Source organism: Centropristis striata, chromosome 18 (assembly GCF_030273125.1).
Source record: "Centropristis striata isolate RG_2023a ecotype Rhode Island chromosome 18, C.striata_1.0, whole genome shotgun sequence".
Lineage (NCBI taxonomy): Eukaryota > Metazoa > Chordata > Actinopteri > Perciformes > Serranidae > Centropristis > Centropristis striata.
In genome coordinates this window covers 166,239-183,510 of record NC_081534.1, presented here as the reverse complement: position 1 = coordinate 183,510, position 17,272 = coordinate 166,239, and the positions used below count along the sequence as shown (strand labels likewise).

Here is a 17,272-nt window from a genome sequence, read left to right as displayed (position 1 = left end):
CACCCAGCCAGTGTTCTGGTCTTACTGGTTCCCAGACTAACTGGTTCCTGGACTCTGTGTGCAGCTGTGTTTTGCCTCAGTTGGCAGATTCGTCACACATTTAACCCTCTGAAGTCTCCAAAAGCACCAAATAATCCAGACTTCTTCATCACATCTTCATCAGACTAGAAAACAAAGCAGCGTGGAGCCCTACTGTACATTTACCTCTAAAGTTCTGGCTGTAAACTCCATGAGGCCAGTTTCAGTTTGATGATGATATACCAAGTAAAACTGGAGACAAGCTCAAATAGATTTAGTATCAAATGATAGAACTGGATGGAACCCTCTTATATGTTTCGCAACATTTCAAATTCTTTATTGAGCATGATAGTGTTTAGAAAGTAAAAAAAATTGAAAAACTTTTTTTATTTAAAAAAGACACAAAATGACCAAAAAATACACAAAATGACTAAAATTGTTACGCTAAACACACAAGACACAAATAAAATAGAGTCACATGGGAATAAAAAAAGTGTTGGATGACAGGATCACACACAATCACAAGATCACATTTTCACGTTAGGGTCACGTTTTTTGTTTTTTGTTTTTTGTTTTTTTTCTTTTTGGTTCAAACTGTTGATCCAGTCAGTCAGAATAATAAATAAATTATTATTAGGTCATATAGGTGACGTTGGAGCCCAAGACTCCATAGTTAATAAATCTTTAACTGGTGATTTCCAGGTCGCATCTCCATCTACTGTAGATAATATTGTTGTAAAAGTGAACACTATATCACAGCCACCTGTACATAAAAAGAAAGCATGGAAATATAATGTTTATATAATGTTATAATGTTTGCTAGATCGGTTAGAGCTGGATTAGAATTCACTACAACCAAATGTAATTATTCATGAACCATCACCTCTACAGTCATGGAAAACATGATTAGACCACCTTGTTTTCTTCCATTTCTTGTTAATTTTAAAGGCTGGTACAACCAAAGGCACGTTTGTTTGGGCAAATATAATAATAACAACAACAACAACATAAATAGCTCATAAAAGTTAAATTGGCGAGCTGATATCTAGACATTTTCCATGTTTTTATTGATTATAACCAAAATCATTATCCAGAAAACCATGTTAAATGTCTAGATATCAGCTCTTAAATTAAACTCTTATCAGCCATTTTTGTTGTTATCATTATATTTGTCCAAACAAATGTACCTTTAGTTGAACCAGACCTTAAAACGAACAAGAAAGCAAACAAGGGTGGTCTAATATTTTTTTCCATGACTCTATATGTTTATTAAATATGTGACGAATCTGCTAAATGAGGCAGAAACCAGCTGCAGACACCAGTCCGGGCACCAGATAGTCTGGAAACCAGTCAGGACGCAACACCGGGACTCTGTGATGACGCGCCGTGGGGGCGGGGCTTAGCTCGGAATGGAGGGAAACGTTTCGGTGTTGTGACTCAACTGGTTTTCAAATTAAGTCGTTTCCGTTTGCGTGTGTTTATATTCAGTCTATGGTGCCACAGCAGCAGCAGCTTTAAAAAAATAAAAATAAATATTACAACTTTGTTTCACAAACATAAAAAACATACAATTCATTACAAAAGCATTTCATATGTATATTCTACGCCAGATATATTTTTAATAAGTGTCTTTATTAGTTTTTGTTTGCAAATTACAGCAGATCAAACAGCGAGACATTTTTTTTTACATGAAACAGAGAAAACTTTTTCTCCCTATTCCCATCATTTCTCCCATCCCCACACCAGAAAAGTATAAGAACATGTTGAAACTATACGGAGCCCCTTAAGGGACATTGAAAGAAAAAAAAATCGAAGTAAAAAAAATTATACTTTTTCGAGATCTCGCAATAAAAATAAAATAGTATATATAAAAATAAGAAACTGAATATGGTATACAGTATGCCCTAAGGCCTTGCATCATTTACCAGACATCTCTCATAGATGGGAAAGACTTGAACAGTGAATATATTGAGGATGATTATACGCCTGATAAAGTCCACATCTACTAGTAACCAGCTGAGAGAAACTCAGTACAAGATGCTTCACAGGCTGCATATTACTCTGTTATTTTAAACAACATTGACCACTCCATATCTCCTCTGTGTATTTCCATTACTTTTGGGAATGTAAACTAATTTCCAGATTTTGGTCACTTATTTCAAAGGTAGTCAGTGGGATAATGAAAATAAAAAGACCCTGGGGTTTTCCCTCGAGGGACTTGCTTCTGTGTTTTGTATTGTTAAAATGTTTAAAAACAATAAAGTGTGTTTAAAAAAATAAAATAAAAAGTCACGGCGTCACGTCACGTCACGGCTACGTCACCGAGCTGTCGTCCAATCAGCGGGCTCCGTGTATCAGCTGCGGGTTCAGAGGTCAGGGGTTGCCAACGAAGGAGGAAGATGGCGGCAGGCGGCCTGAGCTGCTATGAAACAGGTCTAACAGGCAGAAACACGGTCCGACCTCTTTAACGCTCCACTAGGCGGACTAAGGACTCTAACTCTCCTGTGACGCGGAATAAGACTCTATGGCGCTGCTCTACGGCCTGTTATGGCGGTTCCTGCTGGTTCTGGTCCACATCAACAGAGCGCTGGCCTCCTGGCTGCGGGTCCGGCTCCGGGGCTGGAAGGGCCGGCTGTGGGAGCGGGCTGGGGCCGCCCTGCTGCTGCCGCTGGCCCTGGCCGGCCTCCAGGACCCCCCCAAGAACCAGAACCAGAACCCCGAAGCTAACCCGGGCACCGGGACCCGCTCCGCCGCCCGCCGGTCCCGGTGGCTGTCTGACGGCAGGTCTCTGGACAAGCTGCCGGTCCACATCGGCCTGCTGGTGGCCGAGGAGGAGCCCAGCTACCCGGACACAGCCAGCCTGGTGGTCTGGTGCCTGGCGCTGGGCGTCTCCTACGTCAGCGTCTACGATAACCACGGTACACAGCTTTATATATCTATTATATCTACCTTTAAACAGCTTTATATATCTATTATATCTATCTTTAAACAGCTTTATATATCTATTATATCTATCTTTAAACAGCTTTATATATCTATTATATCTATCTTTAAACAGCTTTATATATCTATTATATCTATCTTTAAACACCTTTATTATTGATCAACACTAATATAAATATGTTGTCTACGATAACCACGGTAAACACCTTTATATATCTATTATATCTATCTTTAAACATCTTTATATATCTATTATATCTATCTTTAAACATCTTTATATATCTATTATATCTATCTTTAAACATCTTTATTATTGATCAACAATATAAATATGTTGTCTACGATAACCACGGTAAACAGCTTTATATATCTATTATATCTATCTTTAAACACCTTTATATATCTATTATATCTATCTTTAAACACCTTTATTATTGATCAACACTAATATAAATATGTTGTTGTTGCTGAGATTCAATCTAGAGTCTCAGATGATCCTGTCAACAACAAGCCTGCAGCCATTAAACCTCTGTAATACACACCTGTTATCATTTAATATCTTATCATTTATCATCTTATTATTTATCATCTTATCATTTAATATCTTATCATTTATCATCTTATTATTTATCATCTTATCATTTAATATCTTATCATTTAATATCTTATCATTTATCATTTATCATCTTATTATTTATCATCTTATTATTTATCATTTATCATTACCAGGAGCCCCTTTGCGTTTCATTAGTTTGATCTGATTAGTTTGTTTGACTTTGATGACGTTTCATAACTCGTCTGACTGTAATTTACACCAGTTCTCTGTCTTATTGTCATGTGACTGTGTTATATTTGTTGGTTCCACATTATGATCCTCAGTTATAAAGTTCAGCAGATACACTGTAAAAAATGTCTGCAGGTTTTACGGTGAAAACTGTTAAACCATGACAGTAAAAGACCGTAAAATGATAAATGGGTTAATTCAGTTTCAGTAACAATGAAACACTGTAAATGTTTATTTCAGCCAAACAGTATTTTTTACAGTTTTAATTTTTTTTTAAAATACATTACTCCACTGTAAAATACACAGGCACTGTAGCAAAAATATACTGTAATATATATACAAGCCATCGCTGTAATTTTTGCATTTATTTTTTAATAAAAATACTTTTTCTCACTGTTACATGTTTTAAACACCATATCTCTAACAAAAATATACTGTAATATTTAATGGTAAAATCTTTAATTTATACAGCATTGATGAAGTATTTTCTTGTCAGTTATATGGCAGAACAGCGTTTCTTTTGATGGAAAAAGTTTTTTTACAGTAAAATATGGAATAAAATGGCAATCTTAAACATGAAATCAACAGTGCTAATATTTACCGTAATATTAGAAAAAGTTGCACCGTATTTATTGCGTTAAAGTTCTGGCAACCAAAGCTGCCGGTTTCTTACCGTAAAAAAAGTAAAAACCATAAAGTGCACATTTAAATTAAAAATATCTTAAATAAATTCCTCAGCTAGCTTGGAGCAAGTATCACAGTGCAAATTTGAACTATATTGATATGCGATATGGTCTAATTCCATACCACATATAAAAATATATCTTTTATATCGATATATTGCCCAGCCCTATAATATTATTGACATGATGAAGTATTGGAGATTTGGAGTCGATGTTGGAGCCGATCTGTCTGACGTGATGATTTGAGCTCTTTCATTATTTTGTTGAACCGTCGGGTCGATTGATTTCATTGTGAAGGAAAAAAAAAAAGCCTTTCTACCCAGATACAGAGTTTCATCAGGAATGAGTAGGGCTGGGCGGTATATCGGTATAAAATATATATCGATATATTTTTAAATGTGACATGGAACTAGACCATATCGCATATATCGATATAGTTATTTTTTTCTTTCTTTATATATAAATGTTGCCCTTACTATGATTTGTCATATTTAGTTCTTTTGTAATGTTCTTTATTCTTTTTCTCATATAAATATATTTATTTCAGAAAAAGATTGGCCTATTTTATTTCATAGGCTGTTTTTATTTAATTGTGTACTTTATGGAGCTTTGATTAAAAAAAATGGTTCTCCTGTTGTTATACAGTATTTATGTTCACTTAAATAAACGGTTTCAATAAAACTACTTGTGACATGTCATAAAAATATCGGGATATATATCGTATATCGATATTCAGCCTAAATATATGGAGATATGACTTTTGGCCCTAGCATTGAGTGATTTGTTAATAATCATCGTTGGTTTCTTCTCTCAGGTATTTTCCGTAAGAACAACTCGCGGCTGCTGGAGGAGATCGTGAGGCAGCAGCAGGACCTGCTGGGGGTCCAAGGGTCCAAATACAGCGTGGAGTTCCTGAGCAACGGCAGCGACAAACACCAGCACCACGGTAACACTCACTCTATATTATTATTATTATTATTAGATGGTAACACTCACTGTATATTATTATTATTATTATTATTATTATTATTATTAGATGGTAACACTCACTCTATATTATTATTATTATTATTATTATTATTATTATTAGATGGTAACACTCACTCTATATTATTATTATGATTATTATTAGATGGTAACACTCACTCTATATTATTATTATTATTATTATTATTATTATTATTAGATGGTAACACTCACTCTATATTATTATTATTATTATTATTAGATGGTAACACTCACTCTATATTATTATTATTATTATTATTATTATTATTAGATGGTAACACTCACTCTATATTATTATTATTATTATTATTATTATTATTATTATTATTATTATTAGATGGTAACACTCACTCTATATTATTATTATTATTATTATTATTATTATTATTATTAGATGGTAACACTCACTGTATATTATTATTATTATTATTATTATTATTATTAGATGGTAACACTCACTCTATATTATTATTATTATTATTATTATTATTATTATTATTATTATTATTATTATTAGATGGTAACACTCACTCTATATTATTATTATTATTATTATTAGATGGTAACACTCACTGTATATTATTATTATTATTATTATTATTATTATTAGATGGTAACACTCACTCTATATTATTATTATTATTATTATTATTATTAGATGGTAACACTCACTCTATATCATTATTATTATTATTATTATTATTATTATTAGATGGTAACACTCACTCTATATTATTATTATTATTATTATTATTATTATTATTAGATGGTAACACTCACTCTATATTATTATTATTATTATTATTATTATTATTATTATTAGATGGTAACACTCACTCTATATTATTATTATTTTTATTATTATTATTATTATTATTAGATGGTAACACTCACTCTATATTATTATTATTATTATTATTAGATGGTAACACTCACTCTATATTATTATTATTATTATTATTATTATTATTATTATTATTATTATTATTATTAGATGGTAACACTCACTCTATATTATTATTATTATTATTATTATTATTATTAGATGGTAACACTCACTCTATATTATTATTATTATTATTATTATTATTATTATTATTATTATTATTAGATGGTAACACTCACTCTATATTATTATTATTATTATTATTATTATTATTAGATGGTAACACTCACTCTATATTATTATTATTATTGTTATTATTATTAGATGGTAACACTCACTCTATATTATTATTATTATTGTTATTATTATTAGATGGTAACACTCACTCTATATTATTATTATTATTATTATTATTAGATGGTAACACTCACTCTATATTATTATTATTATTATTATTAGATGGTAAGTTCTTACTGCTTTACATTAGTATAATCTGGTTAACATTCATGGTAAAGACTCACTCCTTTACATGCTCTTCCTGCTTTAGGGTTAGGGTTAGTGTAATCTGGTTCCAGTGGGCTGCTCCACTAAACTCATTTGAGTGTCGTTGTGTCAGGAGAACCTGGTTTAATCTGCGTGGGGGATTACAGTAACTGAATGTTTCTCTTGATATTTTTCTCCTGGAGGTTTCTTCTGCAAAGCATCCACATAACTGGATTTTTAATCAGCTCTTTAAAAATATGCACCACAAAAGCCAGTAGGCTGGATCAGCTAAAACTAAGAGATAATAAACTAAACTAAACTAAACTAAACTAAACTAAACTAGAGCGACTCGCTGAAAGGAGAAGAAATTCTATGAACGATTCATCGTCAAATAACTCCACAATCTGACGAACTGAAAGAAACAAAGTCACTTCTAAAGGTTTAATAAGTCAGTGTAAATCTGTGAGGAAAAGTACTTTTATTTGTCTTGCATGTTTTCTAAATGTATATCGACAATTTATAATAAATTTGTCTAAGTTTTGTGCCCATGAAGAAGACCTGATATAAAAAATGAAATGTAATCATGAGGTGGCTCAAGAAACATAAACCATTTAATTATATAAATCCAAATACTAAAACCTTGTTATCTGTTAATGCAGCTGCATTATATTTACTATAACCCTGATCCCAGCCAGGGATACTTGGACCCCAGGACCACTTCAGCTGTTTAAAATAATAAATAAAAACAGAATGCATTAAGAATAAGTGAATACTATATTTACACAAAAGCTTCCCAGCTCAAGCGTGTGATATCCTGTGTTTGTATTCTACTGAATGTAGGTTGCAAAGGATTGCATTATATTTTTACGTTTATCACAGCATCCACTTTTTTGGAATTAGGATTTGCTGAGTTTTTGTTAACTATAATAACCTTGCTCCACTTCCAGACTAGATTCTGTTTCTGATCCAGATGTTTCTGCTCTCAGCTATATATGTAATATCTACTGCTGACTCCTTCTCATTCCTCACAGATCAATCATTGCCACATTTACAGAGCAAAGTGCAAACTTGTATAAACCAGCTGACACAATGACACGACCACGTCTGGTGATATCAAAACATTTTGGATTAAATATCCATGAATCCTTTATAACAGCTATATCTGTTTAACAAGAAGGACAGTTTTCTCTTCATTATTCTCCATGTTCACTGTTATTCTATAGGGAGAATACCAGGACAGGAGTATTGTTTTCTTAGACTAGTTTTCCAGGATAATCTTCAGAAGACAAAAGACAGAAACCGACACCCAGAAACCCAGCCACAGGTTTCTATGTGACACTAGTGGAGCTCTCCATCTTTAGAGCAGCTCATCAAGGCGGTTTATGGGAACTTATGGGAAGACAAAGCATGCTTCATGCTGCTTATTTATACTCTGTCTGCTGTTGTTAAACTGAGCATAACATGAACACTTCAGCAGATTTAAACACGTTTTTACCCTAAAACATATTTTAAAAATGTTAAAAAACACAAACACTGTTGGTCCATATGGCCCCGCCCTAACCGTCCCAGAGACAGAATCAGTGACATGATGAGGAAGTTTCATCTTCTCACTGAAGGAACATCATGAACATCATGCTGAGCTCAGGTTCAGGCTGCAGAAGGTAATGGTGTGTGTGTGTGTGTGTGTGTGTGTGTGTGTGTGTGTGTGTGTGTGTGTCTGTGTGTGTGTGTGTGTGTGTGTGTGTGTGTGTGTGTGTGTGTGTGTGTGTGTGTGTCTGTGTGTCTGTGTCTGTGTGTCTGTGTGTGTGTGTCTGTGTGTGTGTGTGTGTGTGTGTGTGTGTGTCTGTGTGTGTGTGTGTGTGTGTGTGTGTCTCTCTCTCTGTGTGTGTGTGTGTGTGTGTGTGTGTGTGTCTCTCTCTCTGTGTGTGTGTGTGTGTGTGTGTGTGTGTGTCTCTCTCTCTGTGTGTGTGTGTGTGTGTGTGTGTGTGTGTGTGTCTCTCTCTGTGTGTGTGTGTGTGTGTGTGTGTCTCTCTCTCTGTGTGTGTGTGTGTGTGTGTGTGTGTGTGTGTGTCTCTCTCTGTGTGTGTGTGTGTGTGTGTGTGTGTGTGTCTCTCTCTGTGTGTGTGTGTGTGTGTGTGTGTGTCTGTGTCTGTGTGTGTGCGTGTGTGTGTGTCTCTGTGTGTGTGTGTGTCTCTGTGTGTGTGTGTCTGTCTCTCTCTCAGTGGTGTCCTGCAGGCCCACGGTGAAGGTCTTGTCTCCGGAGGACGGGAAGCAGAGCATCGTCCAGGCAGCGCAGCAGCTGTGTCGCTCCGTAGAGAACAATGAGAGAAGCTCCAGAGACATCAGCGTCTCCATGCTGGACGTCCTGCTCAGAGGTACACAAACACACAAACACACAAACACACAAACACAATGGTTTTTATTTTCTGTTTCATTTGTTCATGTCTCTCACAGTGAATTTTTATGTTTTTCTGTATACAGTTTGCACTCATTATCTTTATATTTTCTATTATGTTGTTGATGGCAGAACTGCAACAACCTGCACACTAAACAGATGAACTCTCAGTATTCCTCCGCTGGTATAATAATAATAATAATAATATGTTGATAACAACAAACAGCTGTTTAATGTAGCAACAGCTGCAGCAGTCAGCTGGTTCTTCTTCATGTTAACACCTTCATGTCTCCACACGAGCTGCAGCAGCATCAGAACCGATGCGTTCAGGCTCAGTGTTGACTGTAGGACAGCAACACGCTGTAGTAAAACAGAAAAACACACATGCATGAAAATACACTTCAGGTCACATTTACACCAGGAAGCTTACAGGTAAAAAGACCAAATATTTTATGTGAAGTGCCTTTTGTTTAGACGGTGACGGTGTTTTTGGGGCTTAAAAATGCAAAAATGTGCCTCCAGAGTATAAAACTGTAATCTCTCCTCCGCAGCGTGTCGTCTACTGACGAGACACAAAACTCTGATCTGATCACGTCACGTACGCGTTTTTCAATTCAATTAAATTCGACTGTAAAACTATCAGTGTCTCCGTGACTCGGTCCAGCAGAGAGCACGAGGTCTTTACAGTGTAAAATATAAACACATCTGAGATCTTTATGAGGACGCTGTTGTAACTTGCTTCATTCACATCTTGGGATCATTAAGAAAAAAAAAAGTACAAACAAGAAAGACAAATATGTTGCACATACTACAAGTACACATTTTTTTCTATCATTACTAATTAAACATTTAAACAGTTTTCCTTCACACTATTTAAATGTTCACTCAGTAAGCACTTATCAGTGTTATTGTAAAGAGATTCATTAGGGCTGGGCGATATATCGATAAATGATGATTAATTAATTAAATGTGATATGAAATTAGATCATATCACACATATCGATATAGTTCAAATCTTTTTCTTTCTTTATATATAAATGCTTACTAGTGTTTGTCATATTTGTAATGTTCTTTATTCTTTTCTCATATAAATATATTTATTTCAGAAAAAGATTGGCCTATTTTATTTCATAGTCTGTTTTTATTCAAGATATTTTTTTATTTAAATGTGCACTTTATGGTGCTTTGATTTAAAAAAAAAAAAAAAAAAAAGTTACTCCTGTGATACATTATTTATGTTCACGGTGTTCAATAAAACTACTTGTGTCATATTTGGCTTTGACTGAACATTTGCTCTCACTTTGGAATAAAAATAACAGGATACATGTCGTATATTGATATTTAGCCTAAATATATCAGGATATTTAGCCTAAATATATCAGGATATTTAGCCTAAATATATCAGGATAGGACTTTTAGCCCTAAGATTCCTAACACACTGTGGAGCTCTGGATGAAGAGAAAATTATTTTATCTCTCCATACAGACGTCCTCCCTGCTCCATGGACCAATGATATAATAACTCATTCCACTGGAGCGGAGGATCATGTGAAACATATTGTCCACGATAATATCGGTATATTTTTTTATGGTTAAATGCATATCATGATATGGGCAACATCTTATTTGTTGGTGTAGTGGTGTAAGGTTTAGTGTCTGTTACCTCTCCGTCCTCCAGACACGGAGACGCATCCACAGCCTGGAGACACCCAGCGGCTTTATGCCGTTCGTTAGCCACGAGCTAACATTAGCAACAGTTAAAGTTGTTTTACTCACAAAAAGCTGCTTACTCTCTGTCGCTAAACAAATGCAGCTTTCAAAATAAGAGCACAGTGTGTTAACAGAATCCACCACAGAACTTACAAGAAGACTGTCAAAATAAAATGCCTTAAATAAAACACACAAGAAACTTAATTCTATTATTTGTATTATTTGCTCATACTCAAGATTCAGGAGTACATTTTTTTGTATTTGGCAACTGTTGAGATCTGCACTTCACACTACATTTTACAATCTCATTTATTTATACAGACTAAAAAAATGATATTAAAAAAAAGTTTGAGTCAGGGCAGTTTGTTTAGTAAAGAACAAAGAATGATTCTGTTACCAGGCAGATCAGAGACTCTGACCAGCAGGTCAACACCAGTCGGTCATCAGTCATGTGAGGACGCAAACCTGTTGTTTTACCAGAATACACAGAATACACAGAATACACAGAATACACAGAATACACTGAGTACACAGAGTACACAGAGTACACAGAGTACACAGAGTACACAGAATACACAGAATACACAGAATACACAGAGTACACAGAATACACAGAATACACAGAGTACACAGAGTACACAGAATACACAGAGTACACAGAGTACACAGAGTACACAGAGTACACAGAATACACAGAATACACAGAATACACAGAATACACTGAATACACTGAATACACAGAATACACAGAGAACTGAGCTCTCAGTGATCCTCCAGCCGCTGACTCTGGGAATCACCAGAGTCATCAACACTTAAAATAAGAAATTAACTCTTAAAACCAGATAAATGATCTAACACTTCTAAATCTAAAGTTTTTTTTTCTTTTTGTTAAGAACCAAATAATCATCAGGTCACTCTGCTCGGGCCAGTTCATCACTGCTGGCAGCTTTACTTTATCTGGTTTTAAGAGTTAATTTCTTATTTTAAGTGTTCAACATGGTTATTTCTAGATTTAATAATCTTAATTTAATAAATCTTGTCAAGGTAAATTATCTGTCCATGCAGCAGATCATTTCCCTCAGATTTACTGTTTGATCTTGTTTTTGCAGTGTAATTGCTTCCTGCAGGTTTTTCAGTCTGTTGCTGTTAATGGATAATAAAACACACCAGCACTTTACTGGTGGACACTCTGAGATGTCAGCTGCTGATAAAACATCACAGAGAAGCACTCTACATTAATAATAATGAAGATTCATAAATCTATTCAAGTCTTGAAAAACAAAAGTGACTCACTGGACATTTCCTGAGTTCTGCTGTGTTTCTGTCATCGTGTTCCTGAATAACTCCGACTTTACTTCACTCATCACGTTTATACCAAGTCTATGTGTTGCAGCCATTAGGGGTGAGCCATATCATATCGTTTGCGATAATACCGGTATATATTTTTTATGGGTAAAAAATGCATATCATGATATTGGCAACATTCCTGCTTCTTGCTGTAGTGGTGTAAGAGTTCCCATTAATACCAGACTGGCGGCTCTAACAGAGTCCAGAGTCTCATAGCTGCTCTAACGGCACATTTCAAGCTCCTGAAAGTATATTTACATTATTCATAATATAAAGTTATTTTGCATTGTGTTACTGTTTGCCTCAGCAGTGTCAAAAAAGAAGCTTTAAATAAAACATACTCAAACCCTTAATCTCCTTTACAATGATTTATTGAGAAGGCAATGATGAGATCAGTGTCATGATGGAATAGTGGCGTTAGAATGTGTGAGAGGCATCATGCCCCTGGACCCCATAGATGGTTAATTTTAATTATTTGCTAATACTCAAGAGACAAAAGAATATTTTTTTGTGTTTGGCAACTGTTGGGACATTTTAGATTTATGATTGGTTTTCGTTTTTTATTTATACAGACTAAAATATCATATTTTCTTATCGTCAAGAATATCATTATCGCAAAAATACCCTGAAATATCGTGATAATCTTTTAGGGCCGTATCGCCCAGCCCTAGCAGGCATCCCATGTTTTTTGAAGTGGTAGTGCTCATATGTGTGTATATATATATATATATTATATATACACACATATATATAATATATATATATGTGTGTATATATATATATATATTATATATCCAGTAATGGGTTGTGGTTCCTGTCTGTGCTGGTTTCAGAGTCTAAGAACATCCCGGACCCGGAGCTGGTGGTGAAGTTCGGTCCAGTGGACAGCACGCTGGGCTTCCTGCCCTGGCACATCAGACTCACTGAGTTCTTGTAAGTTATTCTCTCTCTTCATTAGCTAGCACGCTGTACCTAATAAAGTGGTCTTCATCTGGTTGGACGTGTCAGATGTTCTTTGGTTGTAACCAGTGGTTATCTCAGTTACTGTTGCTCTTCTTTTCTTTTTTTTAATTATCTTTTTTTTAATTGATTCCACATATCAATATTCCATCGACATTTTACCTTTACTGTACACTTTTCCAACAGTGTAGAATATTCCCATACGTCTCCACGGAGCAGGGACAGAGTTACAGTCGATGGATGTGAAGTAAAATGAAACCTTTTTCCTCTCCGCTCTTTATTTTCATCCCTCTCTTCTATTGTCCCTTTTCCTCCCGTTGGAGGGTAAACAGATCAGATAAACATGAACAATGAACCAGTTTGTAGCCTGAACCAAGTGGGTCAATAATCTACAATACACAGTGTTCTTATACACAAAGTCTCCATGGAGACACAACATCAACCCAGTAGATTATAAATCTGTTGTTAGTCTAGTTGAGAAATCAGCTTCTCAATTCTTTATATATCAAGCTTTACCTCCACCCAATCACCCTAACCCTTTTTACTGTTGCCTTTCTATCATCTCCAACCAGTCTGACCTCTGACCTCTGACCTCTGACCTCTGACCTCTGACGTCAACAAGCATCAAGGCTCTCTGGAGGTTTTCTCTTTTTCACACCGTTCTCTGTGAACACCAGAGATGGTTCCCAGTAATCAGCAGTTTCTGCCGTCTGGCACCAACAATAATTTGAGGGCTGCAACTATTGATTATTTTCGTTATTGATTAATCCAGTCCTGTTGATTATTTAAAAAATTAATCGATTAGTTTATACTGAATTATGAAAATAATTCATTGCAAAGATATAAAACGTAATGAAATCTGTCGGAGGAGTTTGTTAAAGTATGCGACGTTGAAATGGAAAGAAACAGCAGGAAACGCCGTTTTTGATGCAAAATAGCAACTTCCTGTCCGTTTATGGGTTCTTGAGACTTTGTGGTGCGTCTTGCAATGATATATATATATATATATATATATATATATATATATATATATATATATATATATATATATATATATCAATGTTTATGTACGTACCAAATTTCATGTGTCTACCACATTCCTGTGCGAGGAGCTGAATTTTCTTGACTTTCGAGGCGGCGCTGTTGGGTCATTTAGCCACGCCCATTCCCGGACCACTAGAATCGATCATTTCAGCAGAGATTTATGTATATTCCAACAATGAGGAGTTTTTGAATATGATAAAGGGCCCAAAAGTTAGATTCGTTTTTCTGAAGAGAAATAATAATAATAACGGACCAATTACAATATAAGAACTCTGCCAGGTCGCTTCAGACCATGTTGTTCATGTTTGTAGTATGAAAACAGAACAGCAGATGGCGCTGTGGAGCTTTTAATGACTGTTTTACTTCTGGCTGGTTCTGTTGTGATATTATTGATGTTTCTGTCCTCAGCTCCCTGCCGTCCCACAGAAACGTGTCCTACGAGGACCTGCTGGGCGTCCTGCAGCGGTTCGGCTCCTGCCAGCAGCGACTCGGCCAGTGAAGAGCAGACGGCGTTCAGGCAGAAGAGGTCGGAGGAGCTTCAGGTGGCGAGCCCTCCGAGCTTCTCTGAGTCCATCTGGATCTCTCTGAGTCCATCTGGATCTCTGACAGACTCACAGGAAACCCAGAGACAGCCAGCCAGCTCACATCCTGCCACCAGCTCTCGTCTTATAATAAACTCACATTCCAGGACTTCTGGAACAAGTGAAAATAGCTCAGAGACATGAGAGGCTGTCTCACAGCTCGGTGCTGCACAGACCCTGTTCTGTCCTCAGACCCTGTTCTGTCTCAGACCCTGTTCTGTCTCAGACCCCGTTCTGTCTCAGACCCTCTGGCTCTTTGTCTTTCAGTCTCCAGCTGCTGTTTTCTGCTCCAGACAGAGAAATGACTGACCTTCACTCAGCAGAAAACAAAGAAGAAACGAGGCTTTGTGCGTCTGAGTGATGCATCCTGGGAAATCCAGCTGCGTTTAACTCCCAACAACACATGAGCCAGAGAGGAAGCTGAGCTCAGGACGGAGAGGATAATAATGTGTAAATATGAGAAATTAATGTGGCTCTGTGTTTGTCTCTGTGGCCTCCAGCTTGCAGTCATGTGTTCATGTGTAGTGTTGCTTCAGACACATACAGAGGTTTGTTCTGTTAGACTGACCAGCTCTGAAATAAACAAATGCACTGTCTCTCTGTTTCACTTGGTATCATGTTTCATCTCCTACTGCTGATTAAGGTTATTATAGTGAACCAAACTAACCAAATAAAGAACTAGAATTGAAAAAAAACATTTTCGTTAACGGGAATAAAAAATAAAAACTAGAGTTTAAAAAAACGATAACTAACTGAAACTGTATTGTGAGATTACAAAACGAACTAAAATTATGGTGAAAATGTCCTTCGTTTTCCTCTTTGTCAACTTTTTTCATCCGTAAACCTTTTTGGTTGATATGAAATCTATTTCATCTATCTGGTTTTATGACTTAATAAACTTATTGGGGCTGAGATGGATCAGACAAAGGAAATAAAGGAAACATTTATTGTGACCTTATTGAATCTGGACCCAACAAATACCCCATTACAAAACAACTACAACTAATAAAAACTAAACTACAACTAATAAAAACTAAACTAAAACTAAGCATTTTCCAAAAAATAAAAACTGATTAAAACTAGCAAACTCACTCTAAAAACGAATTAAAACTAACTGAATTTGAAAACAAAAATTGACAATGAGATTAAAACTAAAACTAATGAAAAATCCAAAACTATTATAACCTTGCTGCTGATGCAGATGATGTCTGGTTAATAGTGAAACTCACCCAAAAACTTTCGGGCTTATTCTCATAGATTTAACAAAAATTTCCATCAGAAGTAAATATGTCAACAAGTCATGTCTAGGTAAAAAAAAAAAAAAAAAAGGTGACTCCACTTTAAAGAAGTGACGGATTCAAAGAAACCTGAGCAGCCAGAAGATCAAACAGGTTAAACAAACTTCATTTGAGAGAAAAATAATCTGAATCTATCCACTAAAGATCCGTCAGAGTCACTTCCTGCTTCTCTAACCTGCTGTACACACCTGCTGCTTGGGTTTCCTGTCTTATCTGACTCAAGGTTATAATAGTTTGGATTTTTCATTTCATTGTGATTTTTTTGTTCTCAAATCCAGTTAGTTTAATGACTTTGAGTTTGCTTGTTTTAATTAGTTTTTATTTTTGGGAAAATGCTTAGTTTTAGATTTTTTTTAAATTAGTTTTAGTTGTTTTGTAATGGCGTATTTATTGGGTGCCAGATTTTTTTTTAAAAGTCACAATAAATGTTTCCTTTATTTCCTTTGTCTGATCCATCTCAGCCCCAATAAGTTTATTAAGTCATAAAACCAGATAGATGAAATAGATTTCATATCAACCAAAAAGGTTTACGCATGAAAAAAGTTGACAAAGACGAAAACGAAGGACATTTTAACTATAATTTTAGTTAGTTTGAGTTAGTTTTGTAACCACAAAATACAGTTTCAGTTAGTTGTCGTTTTTATTTTTATTTCAGTGAATGAAAATGTTTTTCTAATTCTAGTTTTCGTTAACTATAATATCGTTGGTCTGACTTCTAATAGGCCGGCTCTAACTACACCAGAACACGATTCATACGGATTTCTTTGAAGGTTTCTTCTGTTTCAGCTTTTTTTCCCGACCCACCATGCAAATGACACAACTTCATATTTCTGCCTCACATTTCCCACAATCCCCTCAACCACTGTGACCCTGTTACATTTAAACAGTAAAAATATAAATAATAATAATAAATAGCATAAAGGTTGCTACAGAGAGCTTCAACACATCTGGACAATGAAAGATTGTTTTTAACCAAACTTTATTGAATACAAAATTCAGAAATACAAACATTAGCTAAATGTAACAATATAGATAAACATGAAATGCCTTTACATAGACAAATTAATGAAAATATATTTCACCAATAGAAATTGAATAAATAGATTATTACATTTTGCAAAAAGATCGCTATA

General features: G+C 35.1%; 1 protein-coding gene across 1 annotated transcript; it reads left to right on the top strand.

Annotated features, from left to right (window-relative positions):
- Positions 1 to 2,375: 2,375 nt before the first annotated feature.
- On the top strand, positions 2,376 to 15,437 carry nus1 (NUS1 dehydrodolichyl diphosphate synthase subunit). The gene is made up of 5 exons (XM_059357088.1): positions 2,376 to 2,936; positions 5,243 to 5,374; positions 9,028 to 9,180; positions 13,090 to 13,189; positions 14,669 to 15,437. The coding sequence occupies exons 1-5, from the start codon at positions 2,543 to 2,545 to the stop codon at positions 14,757 to 14,759; spliced, it is 870 nt and encodes a 289-aa protein (XP_059213071.1). The 5' UTR covers positions 2,376 to 2,542; the 3' UTR covers positions 14,760 to 15,437.
- Positions 15,438 to 17,272: the final 1,835 nt, after the last annotated feature.